Source organism: Numida meleagris, chromosome 9 (genome assembly GCF_002078875.1).
Source record: "Numida meleagris isolate 19003 breed g44 Domestic line chromosome 9, NumMel1.0, whole genome shotgun sequence".
Taxonomy (NCBI): Eukaryota; Metazoa; Chordata; class Aves; order Galliformes; family Numididae; genus Numida; species Numida meleagris.
The window spans coordinates 4,013,047-4,034,773 of NC_034417.1; the positions used below are offsets into that span (position 1 = coordinate 4,013,047).

The 21,727-nt window shown below is 45.3% G+C and overlaps 1 protein-coding gene and 1 long non-coding RNA gene across 4 annotated transcripts in view; one reads left to right on the forward strand and one right to left on the reverse strand.

Annotated features, from left to right (window-relative positions):
* RORA (RAR related orphan receptor A) overlaps window positions 1-21,727 on the forward strand; it is a 519,796-nt gene that overhangs the window by 154,210 nt on the left and 343,859 nt on the right. For all 3 annotated transcript variants that reach the window (XM_021407610.1, XM_021407614.1, XM_021407611.1), the window contains 2 exons: window positions 3,657-3,789; window positions 4,800-5,041. In XM_021407610.1, coding sequence (XP_021263285.1) covers window positions 4,873-5,041 — 169 coding nt within the window. In that variant the 5' untranslated portion in view covers window positions 3,657-3,789; window positions 4,800-4,872. The remainder of the gene's footprint in view (window positions 1-3,656; window positions 3,790-4,799; window positions 5,042-21,727) is intronic.
* On the reverse strand, window positions 6,946-11,932 carry LOC110403873. The gene is made up of 2 exons (XR_002441875.1): window positions 10,924-11,932; window positions 6,946-7,368 (listed from the first exon to the last, which is right to left on the reverse strand). It is a non-coding gene; the product is annotated as an uncharacterized LOC110403873 (long non-coding RNA).

Below are 21,727 nucleotides of genomic sequence, written 5' to 3' on the forward strand. Positions count from 1 at the left end.
GGTATCATCTTTCTTTCCACATACTTAGGAGAAGTAAATCTCAGAGAATATTATTTGGCCATGTTTTAGATTGGTGCAAATATGTACTTCGGTTAAACTTTATCCTCCTGTACGTGCATTAGTTCCTAGAAAGTATCTTATTAGTGACAAGTTAAATCACAGCAATAGAAGATAACTTGTTGTTTTCCTATTCAGAGTGATTTAGATGTCTGAACTTCTAATCTAATACGCTTTTCTCGGCTAGTACAAATTTCCTCAATGATTTTGAGTGAAAGTGAGCTTTCCAAGTACATGTGAACTTTCAAATACATTTAGATCCTGCCAGTGAGCCAAATAAATCAGAATGGTTCTTTCAGGTAAGATATCCTGAAGGGGGTTACTGACAGGCTCTGCTGGGAGGATGACAGACACATGAAGGAATATGACCAAGGAACAGTTTAACGGTAATTATAATATTTCTTCTAAATGAGAAGTGGTTCTTTCTCTTTGCTTTAATTTGTGTGTAACCTACAAATGCTTCTAGGGAAACACTTTGTTTTGTTTTGCAACAAAGAATACGAGATATGAGTCTGCTATAAAGGAGGAACGAGGTAATAAACACTGCATTTGAGAGAACAACTGTTCAGTAAAAATACAATTAAGAACAAAGTACTGAAGGAAGAGTTGATTAAAAACCAGCCACCCTTTCTTTGGATAGAGAATGATCCAAGATTTCAGAAATGATGCCTCACTGTTTCACTAGAAGAACTTCCATTTTCTTGAGAAGAAAAATGTATCTTTAGATCTGATTTTGCTCTTCAGTGTTTCCCTTCATGTCTCCAGAGAATATGGCCAGGCTGAATTGCTCCTCTAATTTGATTAGATTACCTTTGTGGGAGGAAGAGGTTGTCTGCAATTGTATGAAATGTGAGAACAGTGTTCATTTTGCTAAAGGAAAATATGCTGTTGTTTTTTTTTTTAACCAATCACAGAAAAACAGCAGCAAAGACATACTGAGGAAGACAGACTTCTCTTGGACTTTTGCCTTAATTCATTCCCAAAGTATTGAATTTTTAAGAACTGGCCTCTGCTGTTGCTGCTTACTCTTTACATACAGGGCGTGCTGATTGTGGATGTGGCGCCAAGCGTTAATTGATATGTTCTATGCTTCTCTACTTCCTTTTCTCAGAGATGGAAAATCCTGTAAGGAATGAATACAAATGGCCTGCTACATACTTGCATGAGTCCAGAACTTGCTCATCTGAACATCTACTGTTTTTTCTTCCATCTGTGACTTTTGCTCTTTCTTCTTTTCCTGAAAAGCCGCTAAAACCACAGATGCAAACTGGTTCAGTGGAAGCAAACGTGCCTTAGTCTTGGCAGCTTGTTGTGCCGGAGGAGCTGGACAGGAAGAATTTGGGGGAATGTCACAAGAGAACAGCAAAGACAGAAAATGCCACCGGCACCAAAATACCTTACTAGTTCTTCCCATGTACCTAAACATGGCTCTGCATCAGTATGCTCTCCACAACTGCTACACTGGAGCTAATAAACTTCCTAGGAAGGTTTGACAATTGCTTTTGACATATTGTGGCCAAAAGTCACTGTAGTGCAGATCCACAGAAGGGAATGCAGGCTACTATGTACTTCTGGATTGGGAATGTACTTTGGCATCCTTATTGAAGTAAGATATTTTAATAGCCCTGTTAGTTATGTAATTTGAGGTACTCAGTCCGGGCCGTCTAATTCAAAATGTGCTTGCGTATTAATGGATCGCCACCACTAAGGCAAAGCAGTGGTGCTCTGCTCTCCTGTGCTGTATGATTTTCCTGCTCGTGTGTGCTGTGTGCCTGTGCCTGTCCTGCCGTCCTTTCGGTGCTGTTGGCTGTGTGCAGTACAGCTGTTCTGCCATGTAGTCTGTCACCCTGGCAGTGTCCTGAAAAAGTGTCTGCATCATCCTAATACCTTGTCTACTCCAGAGTTGCACAAGGTTTGTGTGATTTTTTAATTATTAAAATGTTTAGTTACTGAACATCTATATGGAATCAAGAAGATAAACATGAAGTGTTTGGCAGTGTTTTCCCTTTTTGTTCCACTACTGTTACTTCCGAAAGAATCATTTCTGGGCCACTCTAGCATGTAACATTCCCAGCAATTTCTAGAGCGCTTTTAAATCTAACCAACCCTTTTATCTTCAAGGTTCTCAGCGTACAGAAACTTGATAGATATCTTTGCTGCTATTGCCATCTCGCTTGTTTAAACAGGCTTAGTGATCAAAGTTAATGACCTGTGTTTTGGACTGAGTTGGAAGCTAGACATAAAGACCAAAGATTGAAGAAGACCTTTTCTGTGCCCAGGAAATGTCTCAGCAGAGCACCCGCAGTGAGAGGGGTCTTGAAAGAGATGATGGTTTTCCTCAGTTATATAGAGCATGAGCAAACTGAAAAGCCTTAGCTTTTCCTGGTGAGGTCCTCAGGTTTTTCAGGCACCCTCTGTTCTTATAAAAGAGCAAAGCTGTTCTGTCTCTTTGCTATGTAAGTGCTGTGAAAATATAGATTGTTGCCTCTCCGGGCTTGCTAAAGGGCTGTCCTGCTTTGGCTGGTTCCTACTGCTGGTGACTTGAGAAACTTCAGAGTGCAAACTAATTTTTTTCTCTATAGATTCAGGTGCTTTAGACACTGGTTTACTCCTCTGTGACAACCCTCCCCCCCCCCCCAATTTCTTTTTAAAAACAACAGCTACAACAAAAAGCAAATGGAAGAATCACTTAGTTTTCGAAATGGGAGGAAGGGTACACTAAGTGACAGTTATGTTGTGGGGTAGGTGTATTAAATCTCAGCAGCCTTTAATACATCCAGGGAGGAAAAAAGCCCATGCTTCTTCCTAATTTAAAGTATTTGGAATACTAAAAACAGTCCTGCAAAACACTCACTTGAATAATCCTCACTGTGGCAAGTAGCTTGATTGTTCCTGGTACTGGTGAAAGGCAGTGGTCTGGCAGCTTTGAGGAATGAAGTCCTCTTTTTTTATTAGCTGGGCAGGTTTCCCAACACACACTGCCTGGTCAGCCTGCTTAAACCCTGAAGAGAGAAGGATAAGCTTTCTCTAAGGATAACAGGCATTTCAGTTTCCACAGCTCACATAATTCTTGCTTCTATTTGGAGGCTGCCAATTAGTGAAAAGTGAAGGAAGAGAGTTTGCAGGAAACTGCAACTCTAATCCAACGAACTTGCATCACAGAAGGACCACCTCGCTGCTCTCGGCACATTCCAGCGAAGCCATGCCAAAAGGGCTGTGAGCCGGAGTTAGCAGCACTGCAGTGTAAGGGTGGAACCTTGCCCCAAAGCCTCAAAGTAAGGCACTGGGAGCAAACTGTGCTCCCGCCTCCCTCATTTTCACCTCCAACCCCCTCCCTGCCCACTATCAAGAAGGAGGCAGAGATGTCTTCATTTTTCACCGGCGAAAAATTTCACGGCCTTTTGTGCTCCTGTGCTGGGGCTTCCAGGTCTGCAGTAACTGAATACTTAATTTTCAAGGACAAACACCACTTACTCAATGGACAGATCTGGAAGTCGAGCTCTGATCTCTGCAAATCTATTTGCTTTCTGTAAATGCAGAGTTGTTATTCTAACTAATCAGAAATACCATGTGATTTTTTTGTTTGTTTCTTTTTTTAGATACATGTAGCTGAAACTTCGGGACCTCCAAGTCAACTAATGCAAGACTCTACTTTTACGATAAAAGACTGAATATCAACAATGCAAGGGGTAATCTGATTTGTGGATGCGATCCTGGAGCAAGTATGACATGGTAGGTTTCAGAACTATTTTTGAGCAGGCCCTCTTTGTGAGAGAGCAGTGACATTGGGGCCATGGGGCTGCTCAGGCTGGGTTTGTCCAGGGTTTCCCTGGGAATGCCATCAGGTACCAATGCCAGCAGTGTTGATAGCAGTAGCACAGGACAGCACGTAGGTCCTTGCTGGCAGGAGGTGGCATATCAGCTGCCTGCATGCAGTGTAGCACCACACTGGAAGAGCTGGCACTGGACTAAGTGCTGATATCTTTGGTTCCCATCAGAACCTTCTGTGCAAAAGGTTCTGGGCTCCACAAGATGTGGCCTCTTACACAAGAGGGATGCATCCTTCAGCCTCCTCCTTATGGCAGATGTTACTTGATTTCAAAATGGGGTGAATGGAGCGCATCACTACACCGTGCCACACGAGAATGCTTCCAGAAGTCCGACCCGATGTAGGAGTTTTCTGGTACCTCTCCCATCACCTTTTGTCTTGTGTCAAAGTGCACCTCATTGAAAGGGAGGTATTGTGTGAAACGTGCCTGCGTGGCTGCTGAACGGATGGGTCCTGAGACGCTTAACATGGATGGCATCTTCTGCTGCAGCTCCGGCTGAAACACCAGGGGAGGAGAGGGCCGTGTTTCGAGGCTCTTCCCTCCGGGGTGAGGCCGGAGCCGCGAGCCCCCCGGGCGCGCTGACCGAGCAGGAGGGTCCGGGTTCGGGAGGAGGCCGACCGCTTCCCGCCGCCCCGGGCCGCGGCAGCGCCTCTCCTCCCCCGGGCCCGGCGCGGGGCTCGGCAGGGGCCGGCCGGCCGCCACCTCCTCGGTGCCCACCCGGGGCCCTGCCCGCGGCGCGGGGCCATGGCGGAGGGCGGCGGGGCGCGCGGCTGGCGGCGGGGCGCGGGGAGCGCGGGGGGTGCGGGGGCGGGGGTGCGCGGCTCTCGCTAGCGCTGCTTGTGGTCACAGCCAGGCAAGCTCGCATCCCATCTGGATCGCGCTCGCTCTCTCCCTTCTGCTTTTCTACCATAGAGTTGCGCTGGAAACAGAAGATAGAGGGAGTGTAGGAGCTCGCCATCTCCAAGCGATCTACATTGGGAAAAACATGGAGTCCGCTCCGGCAGCCCCCGATCCAGCAGCCAGTGAGCCGGGCAGCAGCGGCTCCGAGGCGGCCGCCGGCGCCAGGGACACCCCGGTGAACCTGGAGCCCGCCCGGAAAGGCGATGCGCCGGCTCCGGTCCGCAGGCAGAGCTACTCCAGCGGCGGCGGCAGAGGTAGGAGACTTGGGGAGGGGGGAGGGGGCCGGGGGAGTGGGATCGGGGTGGGTGGGAATAGGAAGAGGGGGGCAAGAGAAGGGGGAAATGCGGCGATTTCATCCCCCGGGGTGCCGCTGGCGCTCGTGGCAGCCGCGCACGCACACACGGCGCGCTCCTACCCCCTGCCAAACCTCGCAAACTTTTATCGCTTCTTTTAATTGCGGCGGGAGGAGGGACGGAGGCGATGGAATACGGAGCGGGGCTCGGCGCTCCCCTCGCGCTCCCGTTCGCCGCCCGCGGGGTCCGGATGGGCACCGCGCTCCCGAAATTACATAATTTATAAATATATAAAGCAACAGCCCGAGCGTGGGGAGGCGAGGGAACAAACTTTCAAAGCTGCGGTGTCCTTCCTGCCCCCCGCCCCCCTCCCGGCGCGTCTCCGTTTGACAGTTTCCCAACCGGTGCGCCGCGCCGTGTCGCGAACGGGGGCTCCGCGGTTAAAGGGAGCTCGGCGGTGCGGGGAGGACCCGCTCGCCCTCTGCGTGCCGTCTTCCCTCGATTCGTCGCCGTGCGCCCTATACCCGGCGGCTCCTCGCGGAGCGGGCGCTCTCGCGGCCGCCGTCGTTCCGCGGAGGCGCGCAACTTCGGAGGGGGCTCCGCCGCCGCTCCTCGAGGGGAGCCCCCGGGAGCCCCTCCCCGCCCGGCCCCGGGCCGCTCGCACCGCGCGGGGAGGGGCATCGCGCCCGCCGGAGGGGGAGCGCGCCGGGGGGGCTCGGCTCGGTGCGGAGGGCGGCGAATTAAATAAAGGCGCACGACAACGCCCCGCGGCCGCCGAGCGGGGCGCCGGGAGGTGCGGGCCGAAGGGAGCGGGGCCGTCCTCGGCGGCGGGGCGCGCGCCGCGGGCCGGAACATGGCTGACCATGTGCCGCCGTGTGTTTTACAGTATTTTTCCCCGCTTGGCCACGCCCCCTCCGCGGGCAGCTCCCGCTCGGGGACCCCGCGCGGTGCGGGGCGGCGGGGGGCGGCGGCGCTGCGGGCGGGGCCGGGCCGGGCGTGCGGGGCGCCCGCCGCGCGGTATATTTAGCGCTCGAGAGAGAGGATGTGGCGTGCGAACGCCTTATGTAACGGGGTTAATGAGAAACACCGGAGAAACGGCCTCGCTTCGGCGGGGAGTTCTCCGGGCGCTCGCGGGGCCGGCGGCTGTTACACAACGGGCGGGCGCGGGCAGACGGTGCCGCGGGGCGGCGGGGCCCGGCCCGGAGCCGGCGGAGGGCGCCGCGGGGCGCCCATCAATTATGTAACGCTCGGCCGTCGCTGCCGCCGGGAGCGGCGGGGGCCGGGCGCGCGCAGGACGGCGCCGGGGCGGCCGCGGAGCGGAGGCGCGGGGCCTCGGCGCCGCTGACCCGCTGACCTACATGTCCCCGCTCCCGCGGGGCGCTGCGGGACGGGGCCCCGCTCCGCGCCCCGCGCCGAGCCGCCCGGGCACGGCCGCACGCGAGCGGCGCCGGTTATGTAACGCGCGGCTGCGGCGCGAAGGTCGGCGGCGGAGAAGGCGCGCTGCGTGTACGGCCCCCGGCGGTGTGCGGGGCCGCGGGACGGGGACGCCGGGATGGGGGGGGGGGGAGCGAACGGAAAAAGAAATGTTTGGGTTTTTCGGGTGATGTAATGGAGTTGGCAGAAAATCCAAGCCTACTCCTAGAGTGCAAACAGTAAGAAAATCGGAGCTGGCGTTCTGTGCTAATGTTGCAGAAATTACAGTATTGGAAATAAATTGAGCTACACGCTGTACAGCAGGAGGCTGCGGTACTAAAAACACGAAGGTACAAAACTGGGCAGGAAAACATCATGGTAGTCGCCTTTTAGCCTCCCTGAAATCGGTACTCAATACTGGCCGTGCAGGGTGGTCCCTGCAGACTTGGACCTTTTACTATTGTTATTGTTAATTATTGAAATCAAATTTTACTTCTTGCTTCTTTCACGTGGTTTCCTACAGCAGCAGCATGACCTTACTATGTGCCTGGTACAGGTGAATGTATTTTTAGAGCAGCTGCCTGGAAGCTTGTATGTTCAAGTGTGCACAGGTGTAGGAATTTTCCCACTTGGGCCATGGTTCTGCAGCACGATCCGAGCCGGCAGCGCCGGGCTCTGGGGCGGCATGCAGGGAGGAGTGGTACCATCAGCGCAGCTCCATGTGCACGCAGCTGTCTGTCTGCAGGAATCCTCGCTTGACTCAGCAAACCCTTCAAAGCAGTAGAAATGTTTGGTTTATGCCCCTTATTTTCTTTCGTGGTTGTGTCTGCTGCAAAGCTGTTTTAATACTTCAACATTTGTGACAGCCGGCTTATCTGCAAGGAGGGAAAAAAGTGAGGAAAGAGCTATTGGTGAAGAGCAGACGGGGACAGTTTGCCGTAGACTAAATTCTTCAATGCAGCTGTTGTTACTCTTACGCTAGCATTTCAGAGAACCCAGCTCCCTGGTACGCATACAGGAATGCCACGTCCCCTTGTGCCTGTTTCTTATTTTGCTGAGGTTGTGTTGTTTGTGTCACTGTGTGCAATGCTGAACTGAAAACATAAATTCAGGAGTTATCAAAAGCATCTTTCAAACTGAGAACGATTACCTGGTTTACCTGGGATACGGGAGCACGTGTGTATGCCGGTACGCTGCAGAAAATGTATTTCGGTCTGATATCAGAACTGATTGTTGGAAAGGTGACAACGTATGCGGAAAAAGCAGGAAACTATTGGAAAAGCCTGTTTTCTCCTCCAAAGGATGCCATTACTGTTGACACTAATTGTAAGGGTTCCCCTAAGAGCAGTTACTGTGCAGCAGTTCAATCTCAGCCTGTGTGCGCGTTCCCACTGGGGCTGTAGTTCCCCGTGGCGAGCAGGGACGATGCTTGGCCCAGTGGCTGTGGCCCCAGCCCGAGGCTGTGAGTGCTGTGCATTGTCCTCTGTGGGCCCGGTGGCCGTGCAGCTCTCCCCAGGCTTAAGGCCTAATGTTCTACCCATCTACTTTAAAGTAGGCATAATTGAATAAGCTGTGTTCTAATACAGAACGATTGTCTCATAAAAAATGAGAAGTATGTAAAAGCTTTCTAATCTGATCAAAATGCTCTGGTTTTGGTAACCTTGGTCTTAGTCAATCCAGAGGATGTTTTACTGGGAAAAAAAAACCTGAAGACAGCATTCAGATCAGTAGAAGGTGATGTGTTTAAATATTGTCACGATGTCTGGTATTTACTAACGGGAAGCTGCAGCTGTGTAGGTGCTTGTGGTCCTCATTCATGTTATCATGCTGTTGAGCTGCTGTTGATTGTTTTCCAGAAGTCTTTGGAATTTAATATATTGCCTCGTCAGCCCGATTCTTTTTCTTCCGATGGGTGGGGGAGGTGATTTCTGTGTTTGATTTTAAGTTGGGTGCTGTTCCACCAGTAGGGATGTGACATCAGTAGGTTTGTTTTGTTCTTTTTTTCTAATCTTCTGCTGCTGGGTTTTCTCTGCTTCTGGGTTGAGACTGCTCCGCAGAGTATAGTTGTACCAAATGTTGATGTGTTGTTTTGGGAGGCCTCTGAATTTTTATGAATTTGGATACGTTGTGTAGATGCTGAGGGTTGCCTTTGTTATCACCAAGGGCTATTCCGCATGCACTACTGGCTTAGTTGTGTTTTGGTGTATGATATGTGCAGGGAACCCTTTAAAGGACAGCGCTGTTTAAAATGCTTGTAACACAGGAGCAATAATAGCAGCAGTATGTTGTTCTCTTAGGAACAGCGCAGCTCCCGTTTCAATAAACCGTAACCTATTCTCTTATTTTATTTGCTTGAAAAATATCTCAGGAGCTCATAAACCAGTATGTAAATACTGTTATCATTCAACTAAGCACTGTAATTTTACTAAATAAAGAATGTGTTTTGTAATGGAGATTAACGGGCTGTGTGACAGTTTTGGTTTGGGTACAGCACTGCGTTTGAATGGAAAGGGCAATTTCAGCTTTGGGAGGTTGTCTGATTTTTCTAGTATTTGTTTTCTAAGCTACAAAAACGCGTACTGGGAAAAATCTGGAATGTCTCAATTGATCTCGGTGGATTTAATCGGAGAGCTATCCCAGTGAAAAAGAGAGGAGAGAGAAAAGCTAGTTCTAAATTACTCTGCTATCTATATCTCCCTTGAAATTAATTCACATGCAGGTGATCCATTCCCCACTGAAACACGGTTGAAGAATGACTTTTCTGTGGCAGGCTGTTGTAGAAGAGCAGATGTTAAGAAAAAAATGGGGGTATATCTAAATGTAGTGGCCAGTCTGGGTGCTTGTACCCTCGAGGTTGCTTACAGACTGTGTTTCGTTGCTTCTAGGCCCGCAGCAAAGGGGCCTGCAGTCAGAGACCGGTGCCAGGCAGCTGGGTAAGGCCGGGAAGGAGAACGCCAGGCCCAGGCAGGTCGCAGGAGCCGTCGGAATGGAGCAGTGCACTTGGCCTTGGGCCCTTGCTTTGTGTGTTGCCAGGCAGTTGTGCCACCTCAGTCACATGTCTGTCCTGGACTTTTGGCTGCAGGCACCCACCCCCCCGGCTGCTGCCATCTCTGATCTGCAGGGCAGGATGTGTGCAGGGAGCCCGTAGCTGCTCAGCTGGTGCTGAATCTGTCGCAGTGCACTTACACCTGGCCTGGGCTCACTAGTTTTGTCATTCTTCTGATTTCTTTGGCTTTGGTAGAAGCAAAAGTTAATACAGGTGTGAGGTCAGAGAAACCTTTAGGTGGGGGAAACTTCTAACATTTCATATGCAGAGTTCTGCTGTCCTGTATTCTTTTTCTCGTTCTTTTTTTTCTTAAGTATCTCATGTGTCATCTCTTGCTAAGGCACTCCTTGTAGGCTTATTAATCACTTGTGGAAATGTAATACACAGAGTTGTTAGTTTTAACATTCAAATATGTGTGTCTGCAGCTGGCAGACGATTTGTGCCTCCGTACTGTGCTGATCCTTACGGATCCATGGAGCAGGGCTCTGTGGAGCACTGAGTCCTTGTGCTGTCACTACATCCGTTGCACAATTCGCATCGTAAACTGATTGAACTTCAGTTTAAAGGCTGTTAGCTTTTCTGGCCGCCCTGTCCTGACAGTAGGTTTTTCTACAGCTTTGCTGTTCAAGTGATTAAAAGGCTTCTTCTAACTAAATGCACCTGCGACCAGTTAGTTCTCTCGCTTCTTTAAGTACTGGTTATAAAATCTCCTTGGACTGAAAATGAGAAGGAGGCTGGTACTGTGTTTTTGATAGCTGAACTAGCATACCAAGCTCTGTTCTCTGATTCGTGGCTTAGATCTTCAGCCTGTCTGTTGTAGATGGTCTGTGCTGATAGAAACGCAAGAATAGCTTGAGCTGCATGTTAGGAGGAGTTAGTTGTATAATTTTTGAATGTGAAGGTTGTGAATTATTTCTCATGCTCTTATCTGAGGGCTCATCTGGGCATGTTACATGTTCAGCAACGACTGAGCTCTTCAGAGACTGAAGGTATTAGGGTGTGTACTTTTATGAAGAAATTGTGGGGCTTATTTTACGGCAGTTTAATCTTATAGTTTAGCCTCATTGCACCATTCATTTGGAAGGATCCCCAGGTGTTTAAAACTCTATCGGGAACCATTTTGCTTATTACTGAAATCCAGCCACTTCTAGTGTGGAATCTGACAGCTGCTTAATGGTGCTCAGCCATGCTAAGCAGATCAGAACAGAAAGTGAAGAATACCATACCTGATTGAAACACTCAGAGGGATTTTAGGTACAGATAATATAATTATCTACATTGGAATTGGGTCAAACAGCACTATTCCTGTAGAAAATTACTAGATACTTTCAGGGACTGTGTATGGTCAAGAAATTGGTTTAAAATATCTTCCTGGAAATTGTACCTGCAGCAGTGAGATAATCGAAGATCCTGCTGCTTACTCTGTTATGATCACCAGCTGCAATATTATCAGCGTTCTCTTCAGATATTTCTGTGTATGTGAGCTGTTTGGTCTGGTGCTGGTGTGTGAAATCTTACAGAACAGAGGACAGAACTGTGTTGTCACAGGTCTTCCTTTGTGAAGCAGATTGCCGTGCAGTTCTTCCTTCCAGAAGCGTTCTGCGATATGTCCTGATATTAACAGAGCTTTTTACGATGCTTGTGGAGGTTCTGTTGGCACTTAGGCCGGGAAGGAGTTGAGTGCGTGTGTGCCACTGCCCTTTCTTTGGGAAAATGTGGGGCTCTCTTCCAGTTGTCTTCAGTTTCACTTCTTATATCATCTTGAAAAACAGGATGTAAACAGAAGGTCTGCAAAGATGCGGAGGAACAAATGTTAAAATTCACGATCAGCCGAATGTACATAAATGGTCCGGTAATCACGACTGACTGCAGAGTCTCTCATTTGTAATTTAATCTAATAATTTCCATGCACTTCTAAAGGAACGCACTATGAAGCTGGCAACTTCTGAGAAATTGCTGCGCTGTTACAAACAGCGTTTGAGCTGGCATTATAGCAGCATGATAGATAGGGGGATGGAGAACAAAGTTAGCAGTGGAAACTGAGCTGAGAAATTGCTAGCAGAATGTGAGAAAGCGGAGTAGGATTATGATAACCTCCCTGGTAGAATCAAATTAAACCTTTTTAAAGGTATTATTGATTTTAGTTTATAGTTGTACCATGTATTTACCTCACATGGGTGCAGGAGATTAATGAGGCAGGTGTAGTGATCAAGGAGTGAAAAACTGTGGTGCTGCTGTTCTTTTTTAAAGGTTTCATTTTGTACAGACTGTGGGATATTTACAGCTTTAATTGACAATAGGTCTGTGGGCTTTAGTTCTGCAACTGTTTAAATGGATTGGAACTGTTTAATCTACGGCATTGGAAATGAAAGCTCCTCAGCTCTGGGAAGGAGGTTGAATGGGCCTCCCTCCCCCTTTATAACTCACTTAAGAGTCCTTAAACAATGCATACTTGTCCGAAGAGACACTTAGCGTAAAGAATGGTGAATTTTTGGCTGAGAAGGCTACGGGTAGTTTTGAAATTACGGCTGAAAGAGTACAAAAAAAAATCAAAAGCCAGAGGTAGACCATTTGGTGTAAGCGCTATGGAGTATGCATCCAAGAGTACTGCCAGCTCCTCTCATAGGAGAGAGGAATTTTTTTCCATACTTATATAGAAGTGTTTGCCTTGTATTTCTGAAAAAAACATGTTTTTGCAGAACTGTAGACACCATGGGGAAGACTTAAATTATGTATTAGTAGAGCTTGACTTGACTGTTCTGGAACTGAAGCAAGGTCTGTTAGATACAGTCAGGGATAAAACCAAGGCCAAAGCTTGTGAAATACAGATTGTAGGTTTTATTTTCTTCCTGTCACGGAAGTGTGAGAATACTTTAAGTAGAGGTGGGAAAAAGCTCCTTTATGAACTGATAGATGACGATACCAAAGCCTCTACCAAATGCAAATCAGTTAGAGGGCTGTGCTGCGTCGCATCTGTAACTGAGGGCAGAAAGGTAAGGTTTGAACTATTACTTTGAGAGAAGTACTGAAATTTGATAAGACAAGCTGAGACACAGCTTTTCTTAATACTTTACTCGAAGTCAAAAACTGTCAGTATAAAAGCGTCTTCTAAATCCTGTGTATATTAAAAAATAAAATAAAATGAAACCAATCTCAGTGGAAACTGGGGCATAACAAAAATCTCTCTTTGCATCATCTTTCATTTGTGTAATTTTCAGGAGAAGTTTTGTAGTCATTTATGTTGTGGTTATAGAAGTTAGAAAGGGTTTTTTCCTGCCTAGATTATTGTCAAGTGTCCATATAAAAATTCTAATGGAATGTACTCCGAATTATTAGCATCTGATGTTGAATCATAGTGTTTCTGAGGCCATACACGATAGTCTGTTATCAAAAGCACAAGCAATTCTTTCTAGGGCTGATGCTTGGAAGAATAATTAATGAAGACAAATGTAGTCATTTTGTAATTTCAGTCTCTAAGCATTTTTGCCCATTAATCACTGACCAGTTTGTCTTCAAACGGAGACTTTCATAACCAGGCCAGTAAGTCATTTCTAAAGATTTTATCATTCAACACTCTTGATATTTTTAGTGATACAATATATTCTGCTAAGTTCAGGTGTACTTTGAAAAACTGAAATCATATTTCCATGGACACCGATCTGCAAGAGATCAGATTTACACCCGTTGTGTTAGCAGTCTGAAGGCTTTTGTTGGCTATAAGAGTTCTGATCTGCTGGCAGAAGGCTTGATCCTCTGACATTTCATATCTGTGTTTAATATTAAGCATTGTGAATGATTCTGTTGATGTTAGTGATACTGTATAAATGTACAAAGCTGTGTGTTTGTTAAGGATCAAGAGAAGACTGCTAGCAATAAAGAACTGCACTGTAAAGTTGTTGAAAAAAATACAGATTTGTAATAGCGATGAACATAACTTTGGAAAAGGAATTGATGGTTGTTTTCAGTGTAGGTAGCACTGGGTGAGTAATTGCAATTACTTTGGCAGATATTATCCAGCTGTAATCTTGCTTCAGAGTTGCAGTTCTATCACTGGAGAAGAATCAGTCCTTGTTTAAGGAGAATCTTGTGCTTGAAACTGCCATTCCACTTCTTGGATCTTTGTGTATCCTGTATGTATGCTAATATTAGTAAAAGTTTGTCGTACATAATTGGTGAAATCCTAGCTCTATTCTTCTTATAACAACCAAAAAATCTTTTCTGTGTCCTGCTGGAGAGTAAGAGGGAGGGAAAGGGAAACAAACTGTAGGGATTCAGCTGCAGAAAATCAGGAAGCTGGTTGTTGAGATGATTGGGCTTACTGGTGTCTGTATCTTTAGACATTGGCTGGTTACCAAATCTGTGAATGCTGGCTTGATTTCATCCAAGAGAGTGTGTCTTATAACTGAATTCTCTACCTTCCCCCCCCTTCCCAGGCAAATTACACTTTAGGAGTTTACCTCTTTTTAGGGCTTCCTGACTGTAGTTTGTGAGGAAATTACAGTTGACCAGAAGTGCAATATCCAAGGATGTGCAAAAGATCAAGGTCTGATCATACTTATTTGTTTTTTAAAGGGAAACAAATTCCTTTCAAAATTTCAGCTGGTCATTAACTTTCCCCAGCAGTGAATGCATCTCTCGGTAGATGAAGCAGATCTGTCCCTAGAATCTTTAGTTTTGGTTCTCCAAAGAACATTCTCTCCTACCACATTCAGCTTAGAGGAAACAGACTGTTTTAGACAAACCCAGGATCAGTGAGGTTTACAGATAGCCTGCTGAATGGAAGTTTTTGTCCCAGTGTTGGGTTTCTCTGTTCTAGCTGCGTGCTGAAATGGCTGTCTGGAGTTCCCAAGTCCACCTTCCTGTTTCCAGCTCAGTTTAGAGGTTGCAGAAGTGACTTGTCACAGATCTCTGGAATTGGCAGTTCTCTTCTGAATTTCTTCCGCATCTCTCTTCTTTTCCACAGCAGAAGTTCAAAGTGAAATGTCTTTAGGGATTTGAGAGCAAATGATCACAAGTGTCTAGGAGGGGACTTGAGCCAATATACTGAAAATATTTTCTTACATTGCTTTTGTCTGCACACAGCAGAATGCATGCTGAAAGCAGACTCAGTTGTGGAAGAACAGCAATAAAAAATGTGAAAACAAACCCAGAAAGGAAGTAAATGAGGCCAAAGGGGAGCTTGGTAGTTTTGGGTAATGAACAGTAAAAGAAAGACGTGGTGCTTAAGAGGAGTAATAGAAGGGCATAAAGGAAAGATGACTGATTTGGAGATCAGCCTGAAAAGGAATCCAAACACATTTGGAAAAGGACGAGAGTAATGGGAGAAACATCGGTGCCTACTGGAGGGAAAGGATAGGATTTCGTTGCCTTATGGCCTCAAGACAATTCATAAATTAATATTCTGTGATGTCGCCTTTACTACGGAACGTAATAGAACATTTTTTTAGTGGGCGATGGGGTCTCAAACAGTTGCCTTTTGCAGATCTGCTTCAGCACCCTATTGTTCTCAATGAGCTCTGACTAAATGCTTTTGCCATAGAACTGCTAATGTGTTATACGAATTATTTGTCTTATCTCCGTGCTGTGAAATTAGAAGCCCTTCCCCACAGTGTGTTAAGCAGATTAAAATGAAAGCCTGTTTTTATGGTCCAGCAAAGTGCAAATATCTTAAATAAACAAAGAAAAATAATGTGATCTGATAGTGGGGTGCTATTAGAAGGCTGTATGAAGCAAATGCGTTTTGTAACCTAAATGGTGAGATAAGTTTCAAGCTTTCCTTGAAAAGTTTTATATTGTTTTTTCTGATGCCTTAAATCAGAAGGAAGAGCTTGAGATCGGTAGATTCTACCAAGATAGCCTTTTTTGCTGTTTCTTGAAATTAACTTCCCAGGCAGCTGTGCCTGTCTCTCTTCTAAACCCTTCTGCTGGCTGAAGGGCTACGTTTACCTTCTGGCAGACCATCTTGGGGTGGATTTTTGGCTGTCCTGGAAAGTGTTAAGCATCATACTCTTGTGGGGTACACCTGCTATCTTTTGTTTACAAGAGAGAAGTTGTTTGAAGTAATACTCATCTGAAGGCTTTGCAGAGGTAGATACAAAATTCAGGGTTAGTGTTGCTCTCTTGAACTGCTGCCTTGTGTACCACTCCCTCCTATCCCCCACTTCCCTGGTGGGTAGAATGTATTTTAGTTACAGCTGGATGTTAAGTTACCGATTTACTCTTAGTGCTGCAGTATTCCAAGGCACTTCATGTGTTAACTGCTCTTCTACCCAAGTGGTCTTTGTCCCACAGAAATTCTAAAACTGTAATGCCATTACTGCAGATACGACGCGCTTAAGGTAAAAAGAGGATCTTACTGTGTTTGAGCAATAGCTTAATTAAGAGATCACATACTATTGTTATGCATTTGGGAACAGACAGAATAATGGTATAATGTCAGAAACGAGCATTGTACTTTTTCAGGACTATTTCTGTAGTTTTCTTAATAATTTCTCTTATTTCCCTATGTGGAAATAATAAACAAGATTGTATCTTGTGATGTCAGTGCAGTGCTGGTCCTTGGAGCCTCTTCAGTTCCTGGTCAGGGTTGAGAATTTGAAAATAGTTACAGGCTACATTGTTTGGAGGTTTAGACTGAGACATGCTGGGTTTCACATCACTAGGACAATAAAAGGCAGAGGGGAGGGTGTGTGAGGGAGATGCCCTGTCCATGGGTTTACAGCACCAGGCTGAGGAAGTGTCATAGGGTGTACTTCCATCATTGACTTACAGACATTTGCTTCCCACAGGAAATATAGAAAGGGATAAGCAGAAGTCTGGCATTATTCCTCCTGCCAGAGTTAGAGAAGGAGGAGGTGGTAACAGCTGAGCTGATTTCCCTCTTACTCTCCAGCATCTGCTCTAGGTAGCTCCATGCAACCGCATGTCCTTGTATATTTTGTTGGTGCAGGGAACCAAAAATGTATGCTCTATACCTGATATTGCAGTCACAACTACTGGTGTGGATGCAGCTATGCCAGCAGAAGGGAGATTTTAACAATTAATCTTGTGTTCAGGAGAAGAGTTTAGCTATGTCAACACAAAAATGTTTTGTGTCCTAAAAATTGTCCGTTGTCAAGATAGCCGTGCTGGAGGTAGAGCGAGGGCTGGGGAGGAAGGGGCTCTCGTCACCGTCGCATCAGCAGAAGCCGTACTGCATAGATAGTGGGGGAAAAAAAGATAGCAGTCCTTCTTTTGGCATGAATTTCTAGCACAGTGGAGAGGTTTGTAGTACATTGTAAAAACATGGTGCTCAAGGGACTGCCATAACAAGTAGCCTGTTGACATATTCCATAAGGACACCTTGGAAGAAAAATAAAGGAACTTCTTTCAGTGGCACAGCTGTGGTTATAAATTTGTTTTCTGTTGCTGGTGAAATTTACTTGTGAATGTTGCCATTGAGGTGCCCGTTCCTTGGAACTTGTTTAAAACTTCATGGGGTCAAACTGGGGAAGGTGGAGTGCGGGTATCGTGGCGTGCTTTGCTGAGTATCACACTTGTTTGTTTGCATACAGGCGTCCACAGGGGTGCTGTGCTCAGGATAGGGACAGTGGTTTGAAATCATTCCTAGTTGGTGCATTGCAAGAAGTGAATTCAGTTGTATGCGTTGGTTAAGAGTTCTCACTGTGGCCACTGCATTATCAAGGGGAAGGAGCCCTGCGGGGAGAGAGCAACAAACACAACCTCAGAATTCCTTGGTAGCAGTGTTTCATCTGGTTGAGTCTGCCTGATCAAATCTGTACTTCAGAAGAACTTGTAAGGGATGATACGGCTGTAAAACTCCATTTCTCCAGAGCTACATTTTCCTTTGGACCCAGGAGAAGCACCTTAACCCAGCCCACCCCCGAAGTTTAGCTGCAGTATCACAGTGCCTGCAGCCACCTCAGGCTGCACCAGATGCAATACAGCCAGGGGCAGCTGTCAGCCAGAGTATCCCATGGCTCGGCAGAGTTGGGGGCTGGGAGGGCTCTGCTTTGGTGATGGCCACCTCAGGCACTGCTGCCGATTTGGAACTTAAAATGCAAGTGCTCGCTGGGTGTATCTCATCAGCCGTCAAAGACTCTTCAATACTGAGCAGAGTCTCAGATTCAGGATGTGAAAAGGATGGGAATACAGTATGTTATCTAACTTCAGTTAATATGCAGTTGTATTACTGATGATGAAGGACAGGTTCTGTTTTGTCCAGAGAGGCTTTTAGGAGCTGGAGATATCCAAAATATTATCAGTGAACCTTCCCACTTCTTATTAACAGTGTCTTGTTCATGCAAGTGTTACTGTGAACACTAGTAAGGAAAGCTGCTGGTTGATCAAGTTGCATTTAAGTGAAGCAAAGGGGCTGAAGGTCACTGCTGTTTCTTTTTCTCCAGTAACCACCCCAAATAACAAAATCCAAATTTAATCTTAATATGAAGAACTCACGTTGAGGTGTCACTTGGAACCTATTATTAATGTAGTGACTAACTTCATAATATAAGAGCATCTGAAATGCTTAGAATGAGGTCACGATACTGTGTCCTCCAGGACTGTTCTTTAAAACAGTTCTGTCCTAATTGCTGTTGATGTAAACAAGGAGTTGTCTTAGGTTCTTTTGTAAATTTTGGCTCAGACACTTAAGAATGATTTGATTTTTTTTTCAAGCTTCAGTAGTGGAAAAATATACACAGTGTGTATGTTAATTCCTATCAGTGTTCTGTTGGTTGGTTTTCAGCCACCAATTCTTCATGTTTGTGTCAGCTATCTTGAAGACACCCTTTATATTCAGCTATAACAAAATGTTTCAGGTTACTGTTGATTCCCTAATTTTCACATCTTTGCTAAAATGAATAATACTCTGAATTAAAACTCCTATTTCAAGAATAGAAACAACAGTTGAAATTACATCCTCTTACTTTCTCTCTATGTATATGTTGTCCTTTTGAAATGGCAAAGGCTTCTTCCCAAGAGACTAGGGAAGCTTCTGCTGTTCTTGTTTGAATCTTGCTAAGGCAAGTGCCATCAGGTATTGTCTATTAAATCAGCAGCGAAACAATGTTAGTTCATCTTTTTTCTGGATGGTGGAAGGAAGCAGGCTTTACTCTGAGTGACTTCCGTGCACATTTGGTTCCCAAATACTTTCTTAACACCAGAGTTCTCAAAATATTCCTATGTACGTAGGTCACTCCAAAAGTAATGCCTGCTATTTATTTTCATGGAAACTACAGCAGATACAAAGAGCACAACAACACTATTTGGTAGAGCAAATTCTCAGCTACAAAACACTATTTTTCAGCATAGTTACCACCAACAGTTAAGCATTTTAGCCAGTGTTGAACAAGAGCTTGCATGCTGAACTTGTGAAAATCTGCACCAGTGGAGGTGATTGTTTCACAGCTGCTATTACAGTGTAGAGGCTGGGAAAACGCTGCCCTCGTAGTCCATCTTTCATCAGCCCAAACAAATGGAAGTCAGAAGCTGCCAAATCTGGACTATATGATGGGTGTGGTAGGACAGTCCAGCCAAGATTGGCAATGTGCTTCATGGTCTTCAAACTGGTATGGGGCCTGGTGTTATTGTGTTGCAAGAGAAAGGTTGTCCTCTTCTCTGGTCTGACTCTGGAAGTTGGAGCCTTCAGCTTAGTCAGCGTTGACACAGAGGTCAGAGTTGATGGTTTGTCCAGGTTCTGGGAAATTCTGAAGGATCGCCCCTTTCCCATCCTGAAAGAGAGCACATATCACATCACCTGCTGAGGGCTGCATCTTGAACTTTTTCTTCAGTGGGAATTCACACTTCGCCACATCATGGACTGTAGTTCTAACTGGCTCGTAGTGGTGTTACCACAGGAAACAGTTATCGTCAGCCTTGTATTGGTTCAGTAGATCCTGACAAACTCGCACATGGTGTTCTTTCTGTTCCCGTGTGAGCATTTGTGAGGCCCACCTGGTGCAAACTTTGCAATTTTCCAATGTTGCCACCATCGTTTCCAGTGCATGAAGCTGATACTGAGCTCTGTACACAGTCCCCTGGTTGTAATCTGCCATTTTTGGTAGAAGCTCTTCGTTTCATGGTGCGACAACTGTGCATGGTGGACTGAAACGTGGCTTGTGAAAATTCACCTCCTCATATGGGCCTGTGTGATTTTTGAAGTCACCCATTTGAATATAAGCTTTTAATTGTTGGGATCAGTAAGATTTTCTACATTCGAGATTAAGGAGAACATCTGGAGAGAAGCAATCAATTCTAAAATGGCAAAGGAGGATTTTAGAGAACAGCAAATGCAGGGGACGTGGTGTCCCATTAGCAGAGATCATCTCCCAATCTGTTGTTTTTTTAATTGACAAAATTATAACAAATGATGGACTGCTGGGATCAACATGTTGTAATGACCAATTAATGGAAACAAGGAGATGATTTTGTTTCAGAAAATTGATGTGGTGAGCAACAGGAGCAGATGTAGGTATGCTCATAAATTGCTAAATTGATGCATTGAAGTACTGCTTCTGAAAGATGAACAGCTGGGTAAGAGTTTGAGGAAGTGTTGATTTTTGACTTAGTGAGATAAGTACTGATAATCGCACTAACAGAAATAATGTTTGAGTATTATTCTACTGGCTTGTATGCTTTGTGTGTTGAAATTGTAATTGAATCGAGGTCTCTCTCCACTGAGGATTAATAAACTGTTTCATTTGTGTCTTCTGTTGGAGTAATTTTGCTTTTATATTGTTGCTTTCTCACCTCTGTGCTGGTTGTGCTTCAGCCTTCTCACCCATAGATATTTCTCACTTATTTATTCCTTATATATCTTGTTCCTCATTTATAGCAAAGAATGTTTTTCAGGGTGAGTAAACTTCACGATAGCTTAATGAAATTTAGCTTTGCTTGTTGCTGTCCTAACAACCTTCCTTCTGGCTAGACAAAATTAAGCTCCAGTCTTTCAGAAGACATTTTTGTGTACAGATTTGACAAGTAACTTTAGCTGATTGCTGAAAACAAGCTAAGATTATGGGCTGGCAGTGTTTGCTACCAATTCTGAATATTAAAGAGGCAGTATCTAGTACTTGCTGGGAAAAGAGCCCCTGTTACAGCTGGTGATTTGATAAAATAAGCTGCTAGCCCAGTTGTGTTTTAAGAAGTACAATGACCTGAGTTCATTATTTTTGGTGTGGGGCTGATTACTGATGTTTTTGCCATGTTCTTCTTTTCGTAAGACTCGACCTGAGGGAGAAGGATGTTGTTCATAACTCTGAAACCTCATTGCTTAGGTTAGCTGACAGCAGTCTGTGGACCACTGCTGCTGTAGTCTGCAGTGTATGTCTTAAGCTTGGCAGAAGCTATAAACATCTGTAGCAGAAAACATCTGCAGAGGTTTAAATGGCTCTCTGATTGTTTCCTACATAATCTTTCACTTCTGAATCAATTTGTTTACACTTTGTAAAAAGTAAAACTTGTGCCGGTTTTTTTTTTGTTTGCTTTTGACTGTAATGCTAGATATGTGATCGGTGTTGCAGTATTAAATAGTCATGCAATACAAATACAAGTTATTTCCAAGCAACCAGGATCACATTAACAGGCTCCTAAAGGGCAAAAAGAAGAATATTCCCTAAGTTAGTTGTGCAGAGAACAGTTTTTTTGCTATTGCCATAGATGCAGTAACCGTCAAAACTATAGCATTATAATGTACTTAAAAGGAATTTTTGGAGGGGATTATTTTGATCACTATATATTTATTTTCTTTAAACAGTACAGTAATTTCTATAGTGTAAAAATTATCTATGTAGATTCTATTTTTTACCCAGACTGTACAGAATCCTGAGAAACTTGGATACATTCTGCTGCCTTGGTCCCTTCTTTGGGGAGGTTGTGTGTGTGTCAATGAAATTAAATAGTTTTGGCAGAAATGTGGAAAAACCCTGCTGGTGTCCTGAGTAGATATTGTCCCTGGAAGCGTAAATCCTGAAAAGCAAATGAAAGCTGCTGTTTGGGCTGGGGAAAGGAGTATGAAAGTATTGCTTGCACGCTATCCGATTAATGGGCTGATGAGGAAAATGCCTGGCGTGGACTGGGAAAAAGAAGATGAGGGCAACCCTGTACAGGGAGGCTTCCAATGCCTGGAAACCAGCTGAATGAGTTACATACTCTACAGGTTTTGAGATTTGCTTCACGTTTTTGATGCC